Genomic DNA, 24,609 nt, shown 5'->3' on the forward strand with positions numbered 1-24,609 from the left:
GGAAGCTGAAAATCTTCCAGTTTTTCCATGGCCTGCATACTCACCCATTGAGCATGTTTGGGATTCTCTGGATCGACGTGTACAACAGCGTATTTCAGTTCCCGCCAATATTCAGCAACTTCGCACAGCCATTGAAGAGGAGTGGGACAACATTCCACAGGCCACAATCAACAGCCTGATCAACTCTATGCAAAGGAGATGTGTCGCGCTGCATGAGGCAAATGGTGGTCACACCAGATACTGACTGGTTTTCTTATCCACGCCCCTACCTTTTTTTGAAAGGTATTTGTGACCAACAGATGCATATCTGTATTCCCAGTCATGTGAAATCCATAGATTAGGGCCTAATGAATTTATTTCAATTGACGGATTTCCTCATTTGAATTGTAACTCAGTGAAATCTTTGAAATTGTTGCATGTTGCGTTTATATTTTTGTTCAGTGTACTTATTACCTTGATCAAAATGCCTATCTTTATGTGTAAAAATGTTTTTACTACCTTGATGGATTATTTTGGGGTTATGATATTTAAAAATATACTGTGTATTTTTCTACAAAATAAAAAATAAAGACAAATATAAGTGATAACACATTTAAATAAGTTTTACAGGAATCTTATGAACCATACGCTGTTAGTACCCATTTCCCATATCTTTCATATTTCACTATTATGTATAAATCTGCTCGATACTGTGTTTCAATACTGTTGTCCTGCTCCATCTTGTCGACCATGTGCTATGGGTTGATTTGCCAATTCTGTCTTCGCTAGGCCTATGTTTGTTGTATCTTCACTGGGGGGCACCATGCCATAAAGATAAACAGCTGTAAACTGTTTACACTTTAAACCGCCAAATAAAAAAGATAATCCTGTTTATCAGACTCTTTGTACACAAGCTCATTGGGGCATTGCCCACATTTCTATCTCATAGAAACAGAACGATGTTTTATCTTTTTAAGGAGAATGGAGAACCAAGATTTTTTTTAGGACTTATTGATACAGTGGGAAGTAGAGAAGGAAGATGGAGTGACATGTCCACAACAGGATATCTCCCACAGAGAGCAGGTACAGGTGCATTTTTATCTAATTTATCTTGAAGATATGTATCTTTAGTCTTCAAAGAATAAAGGGTAGGTAACATCTGGAAAAATGCCTTTCATGTTCTATTTAGATATCTGAAATCGCTGACATCTAAAGTGAAAGATGAAACCTTTCTCTAAACTGGGAAATGTAAACATGGAAATATGTTGTCAAACACCACCCCCTAGTGGCGGTCAAGTGGCACAGACCATCTACAATTTACCATTGCCTGGTGAGGATAGGTTGGATAGCTGACCTTAAGTACTTCAGGGACTTCACAAAGACTGAACATAAATATTTATCAAATTTAAATAGACCCCATTGATAGCTAGATTTATATCACATATTGCAGACGAAAGCTATCTCTGTATGCCTGTTAATTAATTGTATTTTTTCTCCAGTGCATGTCAAATGATTCGATTTGTACGGAGGAGTATTAGGGCCAAGTGAAGAGAAGAAAAAAAATGGCAAAGGGTGGTGGAACTTGGATTAAAAGTGGCAATATTTCGAGAATAATGTCGCAGTTATATTTCAAGATTAAAGTATGGGATTTGGTTAACAGCATGTCTCCCTGGCTTCTTGTTGCTTTGCGCGCCACCATTGAAATTGCCAGCAGTTATATGACCTGGTGAAACTATACTTAGGAAATCCTTTCTCTTTTAGCACATAATAACCATATTATTATAAAATAGGCCTATTAGGACCTGGAAGAGGTTGTGCCACAGATTATTTTCAGAAGGAGGAACCACACGGATTTGGATGAGGTATGCTGGTTTGTGCATGCAGGAGTGGAGAGTTGGTCCTTTAGTTGCCTCTCCTCCCACAGACACTTGGTTAAAATCCTTGCTGCTTCATTGGTCATTCTTCCCTCAACCATTGGATAAACCTATAATTTACTTTCACTTGCCCACTGTAATGTACGATTTGCCTACAGGTTAGGGTACTCAATCTAGTGGGCAGCTATAGTTTTATAATTGGCTGCAAAATAGAGGTGTAGTAGCGAATTTGGAGAGCAGCTTGACATGGGACATACATACACACGCATAGCCCCCGGTCTCCAGCATCCTAAAATGAATCGTTTTATTGGGTGTGCTCACGTAGCCTACTAGCCGTTAAAAGCATAGTTGTCATAAGAGGGAAAACCTCAGTCAGTAAAGTACCATGGATAAAGTTGTTAATAGTGACCATTATGCATAGATTTTTTGCAAGGTGTTCTGCTACGCAGCAGAACGTTGTAGCGAATTCCGAGGGCAGACTGACAGGGACTCAACTCCAGTTCTCTTCGCATTGAATGACAGCGCCAAGAACGTTTGTCGTTTGTGCTCATAACGCACCATGGCCATTAGAAGAGTGTATTCCTATAGTCTGAAACTGCCAGGGAGAAACTTGGTGTGTGTGTTTGCGAGTTAGATCATTAGATTGATTAGCGTGAGTGCGCAGTGACGCCTGTTTGATTGCGTGTATTAGATCACTAGATTGATGGCCATGTGTTTGTTTTTCCCCTACTTTTTATCGCCCACACACACACACACACACAACCTGCATACCACAGGAGTTTGGTGGCACCTTCATTGGGGAGGACTGGTTCGTGGTAATGTCTGAAGTAGAATAGTATCAAACAGGTATTTTTGGGGTCTGTTCCGGCCATTATTATAAGCCTACTCAGCTCAGCAGCCTCCACTGCTAATAACACTAATGTATGTAACCACGGTTCCTCCTTCTGAAAATAATGTGGCACAACCTTTTCCAGGTCCTAATATATAAGAATAGGATTATTATGTGCTAAAGGAGCACGGATTTCCTTCTAACTAAAGCCAATTATCAAGTATTGTTTCACCAGGTCCAGAGTGGCACAGCGGTCTAAGGCACTGCATTGCTAGAGGCGTCTTTATAGACCCTGGTTCGATCCCGGGCTGTACCAGGGGGTCCTGTGATCGGGGTCCCATATGGCGGCGCACAATTGGCCCAGCGTCGTCTACGTTAGGGAAGGGTTTGGCCGGGGTAGGCCGTCATTGTAAATAAGAATTTGTTTTTAGGTAATTTTACTCAGGCATTTCAACGGTGGTGGCGCACAGTAATAGGGAGCCAGGCAGACATGCGTTTAACCAAATCCCCAATGTTAATCTTGAAATATAGCCCAACTGCTACCTTATTCTCGAAATTAAATGTAGAGTTTACTTTCGAAATATTGTCACTTAATTAACTACATTTAATTTCGACTTTATTCTCGAAATATTATCATGCAAAAAATTATCCAAGTTTCACCCCATGTCGCAGTTTTTTATTTTTCTCTTCACTTGGATTTGATACTCTTCCGTAGATTAGAGCACACCTCTAATACTTTGTAATTGAAATCTTACTCCGGGAGGCAGTCTGCACAGGCATTGTATCGGGCAGCCCTATCACCGGTAAGAGGTTGAGTTAGGACCCAGCATGCCAACCCAGCAGAAGTGTTGTTCTTTAGTGATATTAGATTATTCTTGCGGTTTAATCAATTGAAGTTTCATCACAGAAATGGAGACAGATATTATTGACTCACTGGAAGATCTGGGGTAGGTTTAAAAAGTTTTCTATGAGAATAGTCTTTATTTAGCTTATCTGATTATGTTTTAACTAGCTAGCTCAACTGGTTAATTTAGCTAACGTTAGCTGATACGTTGACTGCCTGTCATCGGACGACTGTCACAGCCAGAGACAGCTGACAGTAATCTAAGCTCTGCAGGCTCTTTCATACATTTTTGTGGCATCTAGCTAGCTACTATACATACGGCCTTATGATTTACTTTAGATTATATTGTGAAAGTGACCTATTTAGTCTGAATCTACCTATCATGCCAACCGTTTGATGTTTATTCAGCGGGCACAAACAGAGGGCAGGCACCGCCTCAGTGTTTTGAATACACTGAAGCTGGAAAAGTCCCACTTATCTCATGACTGGTTACTATTCACAGTAAAATCAGTTCATTAGAGCTCGCCGGTTTGTAGTCGTAAAACCGGAAATGAATTAGCTACCGCTGTTTCGTGCAGCCATTCCTATGGGGGAAAAAAATGGGTTTTGGGGATAAACGCCCGAAAATAAGGTCTGAGATTAACAGAGGTTTAGGAGATCTTGTACGTTTTGTTCTATGAGATAATATCAGTCCGTTAACATGACCTTTATCAATTCTGAAGACGTTAGTTATGTGCTTTATGTACCTATTTTTTTAATTACTTATGTGCTTCAAAATTCACAAAGTGACGTTTGTTGATGCTGATTATCTCATAGAACAAAACGTATACGATCTCATAAACCTGAGTTTACCACAGATCTTATTTTTTTAAACATTTATAAAAAAAAAACATTAATTTTCCCAGAGGCTTTGTCCAACGAACCACGACGGAGATAGTGCCTACAAAAAGACGCCATTACTTGTCAATTGAAGCAGGGCATTTCCATAGAAAAGGACCCATGAGCACCAACATGTGAAGTTCATTTAAGTGTATAAAATTAGGTGTCAAATGAAAGGTAAGAGTCGCTATATTTTTGGGAAATGAATGCATAGATACATTTTTCAGGCATAGATACATTTAGTCATAAGTAAAATACTATTCTTTCTGGATAAGGTATCAGAAATACATCAAATCACAAAATTGTTGAAGTAAAGACCTATGCCAACTACTATCAACACTTATATTTAGTTTGGGAAAAACTGTTCTATTGTACTGTGTTCTACTCTGTAACGCTGTGATGTCAAAACTTGTGGAGAATGACATTCATATCCATAATTATACATTTATGTGTAGTACAGATTATGGGACACATGATGCAATTCTGTTACCGGGTGTAAATCCACTTCACATACTGTAGTTCAATAATGAAAATAGATTTCTTCAAACTCAAGGTGCCATGTCATAGCTGACACCCCATTCTTTCTGCAGACATCTTTGAATCTTAATTCGGAGCAGATATTTAAGAGTTTTGGGAAAATGTGGTAGCACAAGAATCTGAGGGAGATTTTACTATTATCCTGTTACCAAAGTTTTAATTTACACAATTCTTCAACTATATTTGTTTTTGTAAAATTTTCAGGGGAAATTGTTAAAAGTCATCTTTGTGCACAGAGTTGTATGGTTTGTTAAACTTTGAAATCAATAGTTTTTTGTTTGGCATACATTTTTTAAGTGAAAAAATGGAGTCAAAGCGTAATTCTGTGAACGTGGAATTGCCCAGCACGCACAGCTCCTTTTGATAAGTACATTTTTGGACTTATATGTTAATAATAATATCTGATGGGGTATGACAGTTGAACTAAGCTCATTATGTACCCATTGATTCTTGAAGAATATAACTTGAACTAAGCTCATGCGGCATTTACAACTGTCGTACCCCATCAGAACCCCAAATATAACTTGTTTTACTCCAATGTTTCTAACAAAGTAAATGTAAACAAATAATAAATACCCTCAAAAATGATTTGTTGGTCTGATGTGATTAATGAGGAGCATCCAGATGCTGCACTTTGATGAAGTTATGAAATTGCTTCTTTCAACTATTGATAAACATGCACATGTTAAGAAACTGACTGTTAGAACTGTTAAGGCTCCATGGATTGATGAGGAATTGAAAAACTGTATGGTTGAAAGAGATGGGGCAAAATGAGTGGCTAATAAGTCTGGCTGCACATCTGACTGGCTTACTTACTGAACATTGAGAAATGATGTGACTGAACTCAACAAAAAGAAGAAGGAACTGTATTATGAAGCCAAGATCAATTTTAAATTAAATTATGGGCAGAAAGACATTCAACTCCATCTTTCATTAAATCAGATGGCTTATTCATCACAAAACCATTTGATGTTGCCAATTATTTTAATTATTATTTCATTGGCAAAGTGGGCAAACTTAGGCAGGAAATGCCAACAACAAACAGTGAGCAATTGTATTCATGCATAAAAAAAACAAATAATGAAAGAAAAGCATTGCAAGTTAGAATTTTATAAAGTTAGTGTGGGATAGGTGGAAAAATTGTTATTGATCAATAAGGACAAACCTCCTGGCATTGACAACTTAGATGGAAAGCTACTGAGGGTGGTAGCTGACTCTATAGCCACTCTTATCTGTCATATTTTTAATCTGAGCCTAGAGGAAAGTCTTTGTTAGGCCTGAAGGGAAGCCAAAGTAATTCCACCAACCAAGAGTGGTAAAGCGGCCTTTGCTGGTTCTAACAGCAGACCTATAAACTTGCTGCCAGCTCTTAGCAAACTGTTGGAAAAAATAGTGTTTGACCAAATACAATGATATTTCTCTGTAAACAAATTAACAACAGACTTTCAGCATGATTATAGAGAAGGGCACTCAACTTGTACTGCACTGACACAAATGACTGATGATTGGTTGAAAGAAATTGATAATAAGAAGATTGTGGGAGCCGTACTGTTAGATTTCAGTGCAGCTTTTGATATTATTGACCATAACCTGTTGTTGAAATTACTTATGTGTTATGGCTTTTCAACCTCTGCCATATCGTGGATTCAGAGCTATCTATCTAATAGAACTGAGGGTTTTCTTTAAGGGAAGCTTCTCTAATGTCAAACATGTAAAGAGTGGTGTACCGCAGGGCAGCTGTCTAGGCCCTCTACTCTTTTCTATTTTTACCAATGACCTGCCACTGGCATTAAACAAAGCATGTGTGTCCATGTATGCTGATGATTCAACCATATATGCATCAGCAACCACAGCTAATGAAGTCACTGAGACCCTTAACAAAGAGGTGCAGTCTGTTTTGGAATGGGTGGCCAGTAATAAACTAGTCCTGAACATCTCTAAAACTAATAGCACTGTATTTGGTACAAATCATTCCTTAAGTTCTAGACCTCAGCTGAATCTGGTAATGAATGATGTGGCTGTTGAACAAGTTGAGGAGACTAAATAACTTGGCGTTGCCTTAGATTGTAAACTGTCATGGTCAAAACATATAGATTCAATGGTTGTAAAGATGGGAAGAGGTCTGGCCGTAATAGAGATGCTCTGCTTTTTTGACACCACACTCCAAAAAGCAAGTTCTGCATGCTCTAGTAGTGTCTTATCTTGATTATTGTCCAGTTGTGTGGTCCAGTGCGGCAAGGAAAGACCTAGTTAAGCTGCTGCTGTCCCAGAACAGAGCGGCACATTTTGCTCTTAATTGTAATCAGAGGGCTGATATAAATACTATGCATGCCAGTCTCTCTTGGCTAAGAGTTGAGGAGAGACTGACTGCATCACTTCTTCTTTTTATAAGAAACATTAATGTGTTGAAAATCCCAAATTGTTTGCATAGTCAACTTACACACACACTTGTCCCACCAGACATACCACCAGGGGTCTTTTCATAGTCCCCAAATCCAGAACAAATTCAAGAAAGCATACAGTATTATATAGAGCCCTTTTTGCATGGAACTTCCTTACATCTCATATTGCTCAAATAAACAGTAAACCTGGTTTAAAAAAACAGATAAAGCAACACCTCGCGGCGCAACGCCTCTCCCCTATTTGACCTAGATAGTTTGTGTGTATGCATTGATATCTACGTGTGCCTTTTTATTTTTATTATGTAGTTCTGTCCTTGAGCTGTTCTTGTCTATTGATGATCTGTATTATGTAATTTTGTATTAAGTTTCATGTTTTGTGTGGATCGCAGGAAGAGTAGCTGCTGCTTTTGCAACAGCTAATGTTGATCCTAATAAAATACCAAATACCTAAGCATGGTTAAAACTATAATTTTTATATCAATGTTGATATCATTGATGGTCAGTCCTTGTACCATAGCTCTATGAGTTTGAGTGGTTACATTTCTCCAGCTCCATGCCTCAGCTTTTTACCAAAACAGGGGCGGGGGGGGGGGCTTTATTCTTTCAACTGTTGATTGCTGCTTTAATGACTAGCTAGATAAACTGGTAAGTATAGGTTTTTAGTGAAAGTCTTATGAGGTTACTGTCTTTGTTTTCTCAGGTACCAAGGCCCTCTGTTGGAGGATGGAGCACTGGAGGCTGCGGTGAGCGGGGGAGCAGCAGCACCAGAGTTCACCAAGGTGTGTGCCTGGATCGTCTCAGAGCTCAAGCTCTACTGTCAGCTGGAGGAGAATGTCCATGCCACCAACTGTGAGTCGGTTTTAATCGTAACTCATCTCAGTGTTTGTGAATTGAATAATAAAATAAAATGGTAGTTCTCTGGGTTGTCATTGCACCAACTCTCCATCTACCCCACCCAGGTCCCAGTGAGGCAGAGGGGTTCCAGCTGGAGATGAGTGGTCTTCTGTCTGAGCTGGCCTGTCCTTATAATGTCCTCACCACAGGAGATGTCACCCAGAGGCTGCTCAACAAGACAAACTGCCTACTGCTCATCAGTATGTGAACAGCATAAGTCAACCTTCTCCCTGTGTTGTCAGTTTCCCTATCATTTATAGAATTCATATTAATACAGTATGATGATTGCCGTTTCAATGATATGCTCTCTCTCTCAGCCTTTCTGATCTCGGAGCTGGAGGCCTCCAGGATGATCCTGGTCAACAAGCCTCAGAAGGCAGCCCAGGAGGCCGGGGGCAGTGTTGTCTTTATGGAGCTGAAGGGGATCTGTGTGTCCCTGGGCATGTCCAAACCCCCAGCCAACATCACCATGTTCCAGTTCTTCAGTGGGATCGAGAAGAAGGTCAGTCCATGTCACACCAGGCTATGTCAGTATTATGTTATGATAGGTATGTGTCTTTTTGTTGAATGCAGCTATACTTTAGCTAAGGTTTGGTTCTCTCAACATTAATATTCTCTCCTTTTTTCCTCAGCTGAAAGAAGCTCTAGCCAAAGTGCCATCAACTCATGTTGGGGGTCCTCTGATGAAGAAGGCACTTGGACCAGTTCACTTTGTAATACCCTTAAAAACAATAATAGCGGAATAAATTTCCCACTTTAAACCAAAATATGTTACATTCTTAAGCAGCGTACTATACTGTAGTACTATACTGCAGTCCACTTTGTCCTACATTGTTGGAGCTTGAATCTCCAAGAATTTCACTGTACCCTGTAATTACATCTGCAACCCTGTACATGTGACTATTAAACTTTCTAATCTAATTTACATTTCTCTTTTACAGGAAAAAATCGAAGCCATCAATCAAGCACTTGTGAATGAGTATGAAGTCCGAAGGAAGATGTTGTTGAAACGTCTTGACGTGACAGTTCAGTCCTTTGGTTGGTCTGACAAAGCTAAGGTGAGAACTCTGTACTGGGAAGATTGTTACAATAATTCAAAGTGTAACTGGTTGTGGTTGTAGTCTGTGTTATTCATTTACAGCATATTTGCAATCACAATGCATTTGTACTGTAAACAATTGAGTACTGTATGTAGAAATGGATGTATTTCTATCGTTACACAGAAACATGCTGAAAAGCTGGCCAATGTATACCCGCCTTTGCGTTCAACCCTCGCCACAAAGAGCAAAGTCTCGGTGGCTCACCTCTTTGCTGCACGAGAGGACCTCTCCAAGATTATGCGCACAAGTAGTGGCAGGATAAGGGAGAAGACTGCTTGTGCCATTAACAAGGTAGGGAGCAGATTTGTAATTCTCCACTTGCTAACATTTATCTCAATGCTACCTTGAGAGCTGCTGTCACATTCTGTTTTTTCATACTTCATGTCAAGAAAATATTTTAAAACTATTTTGGCTGTGCTGTCAGAAAACACCCCTTGGCTTGTACACGTTCTGTTGATTAACAATTTTTTTATTTTTTTGTTGTGTCTTGTTGAGCAGGTTCTGATGGGACGCGTGCCAGACAGAGGTGGGCGACCCACTGAGATTGAGGCCCCCCCACCAGAGATGCCCACCTGGCAGAAGAGGCAAGACGGTCCACAGGGAGGTGGAAACTATGGCGGGGGTGGACGAGGAGGCAGCAGGGGGGGCTACGACCAACACTCTCAGGGGGGCCGAGGGGGTTACGAGCGAGGAGGGGGTTATGAAAGGGGCGGGAGGGGTGGAGGAGGGGGTGGCAGAGGGGGCAAGGTGCAGGGAGGCTGGTCGGACGGAGGAGGAGGAGGAGGAGGTGGTGGTGGTTACCAGGGTCATTACCAGGAAGGAGGTGGCCACCAAGGGGGTGGGGGGAGAGGAGGTTACGGGGGTGGAAAATTTCAAGGGGGCGTCCAGGGCCCTGGTTACCCTACAGGAGGGCATCAAGGCGGAGGAGGTGGTTACCAACACGACAACCACAATCAAGATGGAGGTCGCCACCAGGACAGGGGTGGCCGAGGGGGTCGCGGGGGTAGGGGAAGAGGTGATAGTAGAGGAAGAGGTGATGGTAGGGGAAGAGGACAGGGGGGAGGTTGGGGAGGGCGAGGGGGTCAGAATTTGAACCAAGGAGGACAGTTTGAACAGTTCTTCCAGCAGGGTGGCCAGCAGTACAATCAAGCAGGCTTTAGCCAGGGGAGCAAAAACTACACTAGTTGAAAAGAAAGTGCAGGCCACTGAAGCAGAGATCATGCAAGAGCCATGAAGTGAAAACGCCTTATTTTCTAAATGTGAATATTAATATAAAGCATGGTTATTATAATTTCTTCCCTAAACCGAATAAGAATGTGGAGAGTGACCATGTCTCCAACAGAAGAGAAAAAGTCCAAGTCATGCATGACATGAGAGCTCAAACAAACCAGACTTTTCCACAATTCCATGGCTGTTAACAAATGACTGTTCCCATGTGTTCTTTTGCATATGTGAGTGCTTTTGTGTTTATGCTGTGTACCACTATCTTGCCACATGAAAGTTAAAGCCAATGTTTGCCATTGTAACACCTAAATTATAAAGCCTTATTTTGAAGATTATTTGAAAGAGGAGTTGAATGTCATGTAACTACATATGATAAGGTGACAATTGTGGAAGTATTGTAGTCCATCCTTAGTTAATTTAAGTAATACTTGAAAAGAAACAAGCTTTATTTCTCCAGTGTTTTTTTTGTAAGCTTTGGTTTACATTATTGTTACTAGGAATGGGTTAAAAATAAGCTTGAGCCTCAAAAATGTTTTGCTGTTAAATAGTTTTGACTGGTATCTCTATTACTTATTTAAAATATGCCACCTAATGATGCTTATAAACAAAATTGTGTACATACTTGGATGTAAGAAAGACTACTTGGAAGTGTGAATGAATGAGAGGTGAGCAATAAAATCTAATTGATTTAACATGCCTGTCATCTTTATTTGGTCATACTTTCAGCTTTAATTGTGACCACCAGTATTTTGTACACAATTTGACATTAGCTCCACATATCAATTCATGCTTGATCATAATGTAATCAAAGATTATAGTTTAAAAACGTGCTGTAATGCTATTGCTAATCCTTGGTCCAGGGTGGGCTTTTATTTTGAAATGCAGGATACCGGATGTTGTACACTTTACAGCTTGAAGTTCTTCCGCTTTCATTCACCCGCCAGCTACTTCAAAGCAAGCGAACTAACGAGTAAATGTTCGTTTTGACATTCGGGGTTTCCCTGATAAGTATTGATATCTAGCATTAATTTAATTGCCGTCATCATTTGACGGCTACAATGTTTCGTGGTTTTCACCATCCCGGAGAACTTCCCCGGGGCCCTGCTCCCTTAGGCCACCCATCCCATGTACAGCCACCCGGTCCCAGCTACGGAGGGCCCTTTGGCCCGCCACCCCACGTTCCACTGCCTGGACACTTACCTCCTGGATCTTGTCATCCTTTCTTACCTCCCGGATCGGGAAGTGAATACCTCCACAGGCCCATGAGGGAACATTATATCAATGTACGTAGCTAACGTTGTCAGCTAATGTGCTTCACCACAAATCCATAGCTAGTCGATATATTCTTTAGTTTGTTTCTTGATAAAATGTATTAATGCTTAAACTAGGATACTGGGAGACATGGTGCACTCAGCCAAAACACCATAATGTTAATGATTACAATGGTCAGCTATCTAGTATGCTGATGTTTACATGTTGTTTGTACCTCAACCAGACTCCACACTGCAGCAGTTACTCCATTGACCGGAGCACAGTGATCAGTCTGGGTAGTCAACAGATTCTCCCACCAGACACACAGCATCTTCAGATGCCACAGTGGCTCGCCAATCCTTTGGAATCATGTCAAAGAGACAAGAGGTGGGGAAATGTCAAGTTTCAAGGATTTTGTGATGCATAGCCTAGTTCACAACCTCTTTCAGCTATGGCTGCTTGCAATGAACAGTAATCTAAGCAGTTTTTACTTGTATTTCAGTGAGAACTTGACAGCTGGTGAAGAATTCCTCAGATGCCTTGCAGCTAATAAGCCAGTCCCTGACTTCCTCAAAGGAGTCAACCTGTTGGACGCAGGGAAGGCATTCAAGGCACCAGGTGTACCAGAAGACCGGGGTTATGAGAGGCAGAGACTCCGGAGCAAATCTCGCAGTCCAGCGAAGGAAAGCAGGGGCAGGAGCAAGAGCCGAGCAAAGAGCCAGGTAAGAAGCAAGAGCCGGGCAAGAAGCAAGAGCTGTCCGCGTAGCAGAAGTCGTACCCGAGGGAAAAGCCGGGCAAGAAGCAAAAGCCGACCACGAAGCAGGAGTCGCAGTCGTGGAAAGAGCCAGGTCAGAAGCAAGAGCAAGGCTCGTAGTAGGAGCCGGAGCCGAGGGAAAAGCCGGGCAAGGAGCAAAAGCAGATCAAGGAGTAGGAGTCGCAGCTATGGAAAGAGCCGGGGCAGAGTGGACCATCATTCAGACCACAGGGACAAAAGGAGCCCCATTCGGAGCTGTAGCAGCAGGATCAGTAATCACTCCTCCGCACACAATGACCTGCTTGAGGGCCTGAAACGGGTTATGAACAGCAAGCAACTGGAGGACAGTATGCCTTCCATCAAGAATGCCATTCTCACAATACAGGTATAGTATGAGAAAGTCATGGGTTGTTATGGGGTATGTTTAGTTAATGATGTTCTACAAACATGGCGAGACCCATTTTTAAGTAATTTTCTAATTTACATCTGCAGTGAAGACTAGACAATCTAACAAATGTAAAATCAAACCTCAATAAAACCCATTGATGTATTTTCTGTTTGTTCCATAGGCCAATAACTTTAGCAGAGATATCCAGACCAGCAGAGCAATCCAGAGCAACTGTCTTCCATGTGAACCAGTCTTGGCCAGCAGACAGGAATTTCTTCAAGCCTCAGATGGGCCTAAGCCAGTCAGTAGACAGGAGGAGACCGACAGCAATCTTCTCCCCCACGAGAGAGTGGGCTGTGACTTCTCCTGGCTGCAGGGCACCAGGGAGGTCTCGCCTGTTCAGAAGCCGGAGGAGGTCGAGGATGAGGAGAACTTCCTCTATGGGAATGAGGAAAACCAGTCAAAACAACGCCCTGCCACCATGCCTTTTGCACAGTCCACATCCATTACCCAGCAGAGCGATGCAGAGATCTCCCCAGCAGACCCACCCTACTATCAAAGCCAGCCTCTGTTCGGGAACCATGGTGAAGTCCAGGAGTTCAAGATGCCTCCTCAACCGGTCCAGTCCAGTGTGAGGCCTGAGCAGAGGGTGCAGCCTGTTCCTGCTCCTGATGTGAAGCCCGCCCCCACTGTGAAGGAATGTGAGGAGTTCAAGACCATGTTGAAGAACATTGGGCTGAATCTGGGCACGTCAGAGATCAGTAAGATGATGGTCAAGCTGCAGCAACAGAAGGAGGGGAAGATGCCAGAGCAGAAGAGGGAGGAGAAAGTGCCATCACCAGCACCAGTGCTGCCTCTTCCTCTTGTAATTGGGGCATCACAGGAGCCCAGACTGGCCTCGCCAGCACTCGGGGCAGCACCAATACGACAAGCATTGGAGTCATTACAGTTCATTATTAAAGGTTAGAGCAGTCATATCTACATATTTATATATGTACAGTGGGGAGAACAAGTATTTGACACATTGCCGATTTTGCAGGTTTTCCTACTTACAAAGCATGTAGAGGTCTGTAATATCATAGGTACACTTCAACTGTGAGAGACGGAATCTAAAACAAAAATCCAGAAAATCACATTGTATGATTTTTAAGTAATTAATTTGCATTTTATTGCATAACATAAGTATTTGATACATCAGAAAAGCAGAACTTAATATTTGGTACAGAAACCTTTGTTTGCAATTACAGAGATCATACGTTTTCTGTAGTTCTTGACCAGGTTTGCACACACTGCAGCAGGGATTTTGACACACTCCTCCATACAGACCTTCTCCAGATCCTTCAGGTTTCGGGGCTGTCGCTGGGCAATACGGACTTTCAGCTCCCTCCAAAGATTTTCTATTGGGTTCAGGTCTGGAGACTGGCTAGGCCACTCCAGGACCTTGAGATGCTTCTTACGGAGCCACTCCTTAGTTGCCCTGGCTGTGTGTTTCGGGTCGTTGTCATGCTGGAAGACCCAGCCACGACCCATCTTCAATGCTCTTACTGAGGGAAGGAGGTTGTTGGCCAAGATCTCGCGATACATGGCCCCATCCATCCTCCCCTCAATACGGTGCAGTCGTCCTGTCCCCTTTGCAGAAAAGCATCCCCAAAGAATGATGTTTCCACCTCCATGCTTCACGGTTGGGATGGTGTTCTTGGGGTTGTACTCATCCTTCTTCTTCCTCCAAACACGGCGAGTGGAGTTTAGACCAAAAAGCTCTATTTTGTCTCATCAGACCACATGACCTTCTCCCATTCCTCCTCTGGATCATCCAGATGGTCATTGGCAAACTTCAGACGGGCCTGGACATGCGCTGGCTTGAGCAGGGGGACCTTGCGTGCGCTGCAGGATTTTAATCCATGACGGCGTAGTGTGTTACTAATGGTTTTCTTTGAGACTGTGGTCCCAGCTCTCTTCAGGTCATTGACCAGGTCCTGCCGTGTAGTTCTGGGCTGATCCCTCACCTTCCTCATGATCATTGATGCCCCACGAGGTGAGATCTTGCATGGAGCCCCAGACCGAGGGTGATTGACCGTCATCTTGAACTTCTTCCATTTTCTAATAATTGCACCAACAGTTGTTGCCTTCTCACCAAGCTGATTGCCTATTGTCCTGTAGCCCATCCCAGCCTTGTGCAGGTCTACAATTTTATCCCTGATGTCCTTACACAGCTCTCTGGTCTTGGCCATTGTGGAGAGGTTGGAGTCTGTGGACAGGTGTCTTTTATACAGGTAACGAGTTCAAACAGGTGCAGTTAATACAGGTAATGAGTGGAGAACAGGAGGGCTTCTTAAAGAAAAACTAACAGGTCTGTGAGAGATGGAATTCTTACTGGTTGGTAGGTGATCAAATACTTATGTCATGCAATAAAATGCAAATGAATTACTTAAAAATCATACAATGTGATTTTATAGATTTTTGTTTTAGATTCTGTCTCTCACAGTTGAAGTGTACCTATGATAAAAATTACAGACCTCTACATGCTTTGTAAGTAGGAAAACCTGCAAAATCGGCAGTGTATCAAATACTTGTTCTCCCCACTGTATATATATATACACACAACGCATTCACTCTTGCAGGAAAAATGTTAATCTATACTGAACAAAAATATAAATGCAACAATTTCAATGATTTTACTGAGTTAAAGTTCATATGAGGAAATATGTCAATTAAAATATATTCATTAGGCCCTAATCTATGGATTTCACGACTGGCCAGGGCAATCATGGCTGGGCCCGGGAGGTAATAGGCCCACCCACCGGGGAGCCAGTCCCAGCCAATCAGAAAGTGCTTTTCCCCACAGAAGGGCTTTATTACAGACAGAAATACTCCTCAGTTTCATCAGCTGTCCGGGTGGCTGGTCTCAGACGACCCCGCAGGTGAAATTAACATTACATTCTCTGGCAACAGCTCTGGTGGACATTCCTGCAGTCAGCATGCCAATTGCAAGCTCCCTCAAAACTTGAGACATCTGTGGTATTGTGTTGTGTGACAAAACTGCACATTTTAGTGGCCTTTCATTGTACCCAGCATCTGTGTAATGATCATGGCTTTTAATCAGCTTCTTGATATGCCACACCCGTCAGGTGGATGGATTATCTTGGCAAAAGAGAAATGCTCACTAATAGGGATGTAAACAAATGTATGCACTTTTTTTTTTTAAATAAGCATTTTTTGCATATGGAACATTTCTGGGATCTTTTATCTCAATTCATGAAACTTGGGACCAACACTACATTTTTGTTCAGTATATATTAATGATGCGACTAATTGCATTTCTCATCCTTTCTTTAGCAACAAGGGAGAAAAGGGCCAATAGTGATCCACATGATGGCAACCATTCCCAGAGGAATTCAGTCAAACAGAAGGTAACATTTACTCGGCAGTGTCATTCCAATCACTCTTTTTTTCTCTGAGACAAACCTTACTATTACTGATGATAATTAATCCTGATGTTTGTTGTTGTTACAGCATGTTGTGATGTCTAAACTAGAAAACACTGCATTTTAACATTGTGATGAAATTGGACTTTCTAGAGCAAAGATGACGAGGAGAGTCAGAGGAGATCGAGACATGACCAAATGAAAAGGAAAGAAACTCTTGTGAAGGAACTGGAGGAATTGCTAAAGCAGGATGGTATAGTGTTGTTCATTATAGACCTGTCTTTCTACCCAGTCTTTCTCTATCTACATAATATAAATGACTGGTAGGCCGTCATTGTAAATAAGAGTTTGTTCTTAACTGACTTGCCTTGTTAAATATAAATAAATATAAGCATTATTTTTGTTGCCATCATTACTTGGTAATAGAATGACTCCTAAATGCCTTTTCATTCGTATATTATTCAGGGTCTACCTTTTTGATTCCGGTCATCGGGTTCTACTGTCAGAGGTGTGAGGAGTTCTTCGGAGACCTGACCACTGCTGAGAGCCATGCAGCAACCCACCGGCGGAATGAGCCTAGCACGGCAAGTACCTAGCTACATTCTCTCGCCCCACACAGTAACCCAACTGTATACACTGCATTGACCAAAGAAACAGCATAGTTAAACCATTGCGTTGTTCAACCTAGATCACCCCTCAGTATAAACTTTAGGTTCCTTTCCAGTCCACTTGTCTTCAGCATCCATAGAAAAGTCAAATTCCCCAAAAGATTTGTGGTATTAAAATCCCAAACTGTATCAATAGAATTCTTAGCTACTTGTTTCACCTTGTCTGTAGCAGCAGCATGGAGACAGACGACCTGGAGAGGACAGAAGACACCCTAGCCATTACATCGGGCACCCCCTGGGTCCAGAGTGGAGGGACCAGAGAGACCCAAGAGATCAGAGGTATCGCAAACTAGACGAAGGCCCAAAGGGTTACAGGAACGACAGGGAGAAGATCTACGTGAAAGAGGAACGACCTGGAAGCCCCAGGATAAAGATGACGATGGTCCGCGGGCACACCCCACCAGGTCTGCAGAAGGCCAGGGGGAGAGAGGAGGGGAGGGTGGATAAGGGCTCTTGTGCTGCTTCCTCTGGCCCTGCCAGTGGGAAATATGGTAGGATCAAACTGGAGGAGGTGGAGACCAAAGGAAAGCCCAACGTGGAAGTATGTGACAAAAAGGACAAAGATAAAGGAGAAAGCAGTTCTAACAGTGATGACGAGAAATGCAAATCTCCTAAAGGCAACAAAAAGAAAAAGAAGAAGGAGAAAAAGAAGAAGAAGAAGAAGAAGGAAAAGGGTTAGAAGTAATAGCTGCTGTACTGCATGCCCTGGTTTGATTGTACTGTACCTCTCTGGAGGACCTGGCCTTGGGTCATTGTTTGGCATCATTGCAGCTGTTTTCAGAAGTTGGTGCTTTTAATGTTAGAAAGAAGCAGTATTCCTCTGATTTGTTCTCTCCTTTTGGGGTTGTCTTTTTTCCCCAACAAACTGTGTTCCTCTGTGTTGTAGTGGATAACAGCACATTTCAGGGTGCATATGCAGCATTTATGATGTCCAGAATCGTTTTGCTGCCAGCTACGGATCCTATTGTTCAGACCTTTAGTTACTGTAGATGTGTATTAAATAACCCTCCTTATATTGGGCCATGTTTATGTATATTTCACCCGGTACAACCTTGATTTAGTGCTTCAAGTATTATCAAATGTACTTTTGCCATTTAAAGGTCAACTGCCATTTGAAGCGTGTGCTATCTTTCTTCCTAATGTTAAACCGTTGAGATAGAATTATTCTGTAATGAAGAAATTCTTATACATTGTCCTCTTATAATCTAGGTCTCACCAATTGATGGCGCAAGGCTATTCGCAAGCGCACATGATCTTGCCAAAGTCATTGGATCCTATCAGGATGGGAACAGTTGACATGTTTTTGTAAGGTGATCACTTTTTTTGTGTGTGTCTGATTATATACATTGTTTTTGTCTGCTGTTGCTTACTCTTACTTCCTCTTTCTCACACACTAGGCATTTCCATTGATCCAGGTTTATGCGACAAAAGCAATGTCAGGGGAAAAAAATCTTCTGACGTGTAATAGAAACGGCAGATATAGGAGACATTTTAAAGCTCGACAACATTTTTATCCGTTCAATAGGGTTCTATTTTTCTTTTGTTGAACTTTCTTTACTGCAACGAATGAGGGAAACTGTTTTCGAATAAATGTTGATTGTAAAATACTTTTGAAGGTACGCTGGGCATGTGATATCATCACATAACTATAGGCTCCACTCCTAAAGCCTACGGCTTGCAAAATAAGTTAACATATGGAATTGTTTTAAGATGGCCATACCATGGATCATTTAGCTATTTGTTTTAGAATTTTATGACCCCTTTGGGTATCAAAAATATTTAGTGATTTGATCAAATATTTAATTTCACCTCTATTACTATATCCCATATGCATTGAATAACACATTAATAAATGGCATAAGACAGTCAAAAAATAGATCACATGGAATAAGGTTTTAAAGTGTCTGTCCTAGTAATACAAAAACTCAGGAAATAGTTTAGTTTAGAAAGTATTCATACCCCTTGACTTATTCCACATTTTGTTGTGCCTGAATTAAACAAAACAAAAAATAATTCTCACCCATCTACACACAATACCCCATAATGACAAAGTGAAAACATGTTTTTAGAAATGTGCAAATTAAATACAGAAATGTCTAATTTACATACACTACCGTTCAAAAGTTTGGGGTCACTTAGAAATGTCCTTGTTTTTGAAAGAAAAGCACTTTTTTTGTCCATTAAAATAACATCAAATTGATCAGAAATACAATGTAGACGTTCATATTGTAAATTACTATTGTAGCTTGAAACGGCAGATTTTTAATGAAATATCTACATAGAGGCCCATTATCACCAGTCATCACTCCTGTGTTCAAATGGCACGACTCCAGGATGCTGGCCTTCTAGGCAGAGTTCCTCTGTCCAGTGTCTGTTATTTTGCCCATCTTAATCTTTTCTTTTTATTTGCCAATCTGAGATATGGATTTTTCCTTGCATTTCTGCCTAGAAGGCCAGCATCCCTGAGTCGCCTCTTCACTGTTGGCATTGAGACTGGTGTTTTCCGGGTACTATTTAATGAAGCTGCTAGTTGAGGACTTGTGAGGTGTCTGTTTCTCAAACTAGACACTAATGTACTTGTCCTCTTGCTCAGTTGTGCACCAGGGCCTCCCACTCCTCTTTATATTCTGTTTAGAGCCAGTTTGCGCTGTTCTGTGAAGGGAGTAGTACACAGCGTTGTATGAGATCTTCAGTTTCTTGGCAATTTCTCGCATGGAATAGCCTTCATTTCTCAGAACAAGAATAGGCTGACGAGTTTCAGAAGAAAGTACTTTGTTTCTGGCCATTTTGAGCCTGTAATCAAACCCACAAATGCTGATACTCCAGATACTCAACTAGTCTAAAGAAGGCCAGTTTTATTGCTTCTTTAATCAGAACCGTTTTCAGCTGTGCTAATATAATTGCAAAAGGGCTTTGTAATGATCAATTAGCCTTTTAAAATTATAAACTTGGATTAGCTAACACAATGTGCCATTGGAACACAGGAGTGATGGTTACTGATAATGGGCCTCTGTACGCCTATGTAGATATTCCATAAAAAATCTGCCGTTTCCAGCTACAATAGTCATTTATAACATGAACAATGTCTACACTGTATTTCTGATCAATTTGGTGTTGTTTTAATGGACAACAAAATTGCTTTTCTTTCAAGAACATTTCTAAGTGACCCTAAACGTTTGAAAGGTAGTGTAAGTATTCACACCTGAGTCAATACATGTTAGATTCACCTTTTGGCACCGATTACAGCTGTGAGTCTTTCTGGGTAAGTCTCTAAAGCCTTGTTCACATAAAAAGTTTGAAGTGACTCAAATCATATTTATTTGCATTTCTGATTCAAATCTGTTCCTTTTCCTGCAGTCTGAACAGCCAAAAAGCACATGGAATTGGATATTTCAAGCCACACAAGGGTAGTATTAAGTCAGATACAAATCTGATTCCTGGCCATGTGCCTTATCTGAATGGTCAAATCTTATTCATTTGTGGTTTTTAGACTGCTATTCAGCATATCTTGTTGCTTGTTTGCTACTCTGTTGACCGTTTGACAAGAACATGTGGTAGCTAACTAGCTTGATAATTGTTTACAAACAAATTAGTGAATGTGCTAGAGAGCTAAACAGCTAGCTAGCTAGTTTACTACTGTGGCTAACCAAAAAGGACTTGTTTTGAAAGTTGGATCATCTTATCCTTTGAGGCTTTAAAAATGTTCCTACCCTATGACTTTGAAGATTCAAAGCAACTGGGAAATGTCCATGGCAGGCATTGTTGTCATGTTAACTTGCTGCATAACTTTTGAGTGACAGGAAGCAAAAGCACCACCACCAATCAGCCTGCACCACTGCACACCCGGCTTACTATGATAACTACCGTAGCCTTGTTTTTATTGAAAAAAATATTTATTTAACCTTTATTTAACTAGGCGAGTCAATTAAGAACAAATTCGTATTTACAATGATGGCATAGCAAAAGGCCTCCTGCGGGGACGGGGCTGGGATTCAAATAAAAAATGTAGTACCAAACACAAGAGACAACACTACATAAAGAGAGACCTAAGACAACAACAGTATGTCAGTAACACATGACAACAACACGGTAGCAGCACAACATGGTAGCAACACAAACATTGTTAGTCACAGACAACAGGGCAAAAAGGTAGAGACAACAATACATCACGTGAAGCAGCCACACGTGTCAGTAAGTGTGTCCATGATTGAGTCTTTGAATGGAGAGATGGAGATAAAACTGTCCAGTTTGAGTGTTTTTTGCAGCTCGATCCGGTCGCTAGCTGCAGCGAACTGAATAGACGAGTGACCCAGGGATGTGTGTGCTTTGGGGACCTTTAACAGACTGTGACTGGCAGAACGGTTGTTGTATGTGGAGGATGAGGGTTGCAGTATGTATCTCAGATAGGGGGGAGTTTTATAAATAAGCGTCAACCATTTGATCTTGCGTCAGGAATACAGACATGGCCAGTTTAGAGTATAGTGATGTGTCTATAAGGAGCATTGGTGGCAAATCTGATGGCCGAATGGTAAAGAACATCTAGCACCCTTACCTGCCTTGAGAGCACCCTTACTTGCCGATCTATAAATGACATCTGCGTAATCTAGCATGGGTAGGATGGTCATCTGAATCAGGGTTAGTTTGGCAGCTGGGGTGAAAGATGAGCAATTACGATAGAGGAAACCAAGTCTAGATTTAACCTTAGCCTGCAACTTGGATATTTGCTGAGAGAAGGACACTGTACCGTTTAGCCATACTCCCAAGTACTTGTATGAGGAGACTACATTAAGCTCTAAACCCTCAGAGGTAGTAAACCCTCAGAGGTAGTAAAAAAATATACATTTTCGCATAAACCTAGTCAAATAAAAATGTTGTGTTTGAAGTGTTTCCATTACTCATTTGGGCAAATTGCACAATAATAAATTGATGACAGTCTGTATGCCTTCCCACCTATCTGTTTCATGTCTCAGGTAGCCCGTAAAAGCCAACATGTATGGAATGCAATAATTTACTAATATTTGCCAGATTCTAATAATTCTCATGTGCCAATGTACTGCCACGGTCCGTGCCATGGTGAAACATTCACTCCTGTAGATCTGAAATAATTGGATGGTGAAACTTGCAGTGGTATGTATTCATGGATGCCAAGGGAAGCCAGGCTTCCCCTCCAAATGTACCAATAAAAATACAAATCTCTGGGTTTCATAGTTTTCCTTCAATTCTCAAGAGGCTGAATGTATCTCACCGAAGAATGCATCCGAGCGAGCGAAACAGTGTCCCTCTGTCTCTGTATGTGTAGCCCATCTATCTGATGCTTTTTGGTCAAAAATAATACGATATTGTTGCCGCCCGTAGCATTTGGCCTCCCTTGATATTTATTTTTATACATTAATAGCCAATCAGCGTTGAGCTAAACTTAGTGAGCTCAACTGTGAATGGTCCTGGTGCATCCAAAAAAAGAGTCAATAGAAGACAGTTTGGATTTGGTGTCACACCAAAAAATAAACATTTTGCATCTAGTATAGTGTTGTCCTCCGGTGACTAGCTAGCTAGCTAAAATTGGCCCTTTCCTAAATTAATCAACGGAGACAGCGATTTGGACTTGTGGTTTTACTTAATTCTCTCTAGTGGCCAATGATTATAATGGCGATTCTGATCCAACCATAAATTCATACATTGTGCCGCTGGCCTGAGCGGACGGAAGTTCTATATGTAGCTAAATGTAGTAGGCTAATGTTAACTAGCAGGCTAATCGTTGCCCATGAAAGGAAGTTAGACTAGCGAGCAAGCATTTTAGCCAAGTAGCCTAGGACAACAAAAACTAAAAGCTTGTACTGTATGACAGTCATAGACCATTTCGGCAACATGAAAGAGAGGGTGGCATTGGCGTTTCTCTCCAAGTAAGTTGAGTCAACATGTTATTTCTATTTATGCACAAACACACACACACACACAGAAATCCGTACCATTTAGTGGGGATTTTAGCATGTAAATCTTGATGGTGCTAACTCCCACTTTTTTTTTTTGTTGACGCATGCCAGCTATGCCACTACACAACATAACACTAAATACATTAATTGTACTATAATGGTGACAAACGGTGCCCACAAACTGTTAGGGCCTACATAAAGCTGTCTCAACAGCAGAGCTCTCTTTTCAGCACCATGGAGTGAATCCTTACCATCAATACACCTGGCTATCAGCGGAGCCTTGTCTGGCAGAAAAACAGTTAATTGAGTCTCATTTACTGCCTTTAAAAAAAATACATAGCTCACAGTATTCTCCCGGTACACCAAGTTAGAACTGTAGGATAAATAAAGGGGGCATATAAGCAGACAATAGTCGATGATTACGTTTCTCTCAAGACAACTGGGAACACGGAAAAAAACAAGAAGGTTGAATCATGACGTCAGTGATCTTCACGTCGGAGCTCTAGAAAGAGGCATGAGTACCCGACTTGGAATTGCGAGTTGGATGACCTTCAAAACGTAATTTCCCAGCCGGGGCTCGTTTTTTCAGAGTTCCAAGTTGTTTTGAATGCCCTGAAGTCTGAGATATCCCACTTCTGAGTTTCCAGTTGTTTTGAACGTGGCATGCTGGATTGACAGCATCGCCAATGTATTCAACCTTTTCTAGCCCATGGCATGTGAATGTTTATCATTTTAAGCTTGGAAAAGAGACCCATAAATTCAGACTTGGATCACACAAGCAGGCTAGTGATTGCTTTGCAACGCTTGCGGTTAGCCGCAGATTCCTTCCAAACCACTCATTGTTGAATTTGCGATTTCCAACTTGTGTAATGTTTATGTTCAATGCTATTGTTAAAAAAAGAGGATAGTCTTAAATTTGGAACAGTGCTAAGGTTGTCTATCAACTGTAAAAATGTAGCGCAACAGAACCAGTTACAACTGAAGTATCTGCTCATCAATGAATTCGAAAAAAATCCATTTGTTTTTTAACACAGCAGCCGCATATCATCAGGTAGGCCTTTATGCACTTGTAACCTTTTTTTCATTTGGGAAACTATCATTTTCTAATTTATTCTATTTTATTCCATGATATTGTAGTTAAAAAATGTATTTGTGTTGACTGTGATTAGGGCATGGGAATATATGAGCATCTGCTAGGCTAAATTAACAAACTAGGTATGCATAGCTCACCGCATGATCTTCAAACCAAAGACTGGCCAAACTCGTGTTTCTAAAATGTAATTCAAAGGCACTGTATAGCCTAATAAGGTACATTTCATTTCATTATGAAATTATTTTTAAAATGTCATTTTATACAGCCTAAATGCAATGTTGACGTGTTGTTGAGCGCTCCTGACAGCCTGTAACTTGTCACAAAGCTTCACAATTTATTTCTTAAATTGCAGGCTATAGCATTGAAATAATACTAATATAGCCTAAATAATTAATTTTAGGTTACCTGGCTTACTCCTGACTGATTTAGAGTTATTATGTTGTTTAATAGTCTGTTGAAATGTTGAACGTCATAGTGACAGAATCACACATTACTTTCCAAACATTATTTGTGTCCTCGGCTATAGAAGGTGGTAGCG

At 41.3% G+C, this 24,609-nt stretch overlaps 2 protein-coding genes across 2 annotated transcripts; both read left to right on the forward strand.

The window, feature by feature from the left end:
- The first annotated feature begins 3,498 nt into the window (after positions 1–3,498).
- Positions 3,499–11,254, forward strand: fam98a (family with sequence similarity 98 member A). The gene is made up of 8 exons (XM_038960878.1): positions 3,499–3,629; positions 8,045–8,193; positions 8,304–8,438; positions 8,556–8,740; positions 8,871–8,951; positions 9,180–9,296; positions 9,462–9,629; positions 9,837–11,254. Exons 1-8 carry the CDS (start codon positions 3,592–3,594, stop codon positions 10,524–10,526), a joined length of 1,563 nt encoding a protein of 520 aa, XP_038816806.1. The 5' UTR covers positions 3,499–3,591; the 3' UTR covers positions 10,527–11,254.
- A 238-nt stretch (positions 11,255–11,492) lies between these two features.
- si:ch211-195b21.5 (serine/arginine repetitive matrix protein 2) lies at positions 11,493–18,655 on the forward strand. The gene is made up of 8 exons (XM_038960506.1): positions 11,493–11,845; positions 12,058–12,200; positions 12,316–12,952; positions 13,137–13,917; positions 16,292–16,365; positions 16,534–16,633; positions 16,846–16,964; positions 17,218–18,655. The coding sequence occupies exons 1-8, from the start codon at positions 11,621–11,623 to the stop codon at positions 17,725–17,727; spliced, it is 2,589 nt and encodes an 862-aa protein (XP_038816434.1). The 5' UTR covers positions 11,493–11,620; the 3' UTR covers positions 17,728–18,655.
- The last annotated feature ends 5,954 nt before the right edge of the window (positions 18,656–24,609 follow it).

Source organism: Salvelinus namaycush, chromosome 22 (assembly GCF_016432855.1).
Source record: "Salvelinus namaycush isolate Seneca chromosome 22, SaNama_1.0, whole genome shotgun sequence".
Taxonomy (NCBI): Eukaryota; Metazoa; Chordata; class Actinopteri; order Salmoniformes; family Salmonidae; genus Salvelinus; species Salvelinus namaycush.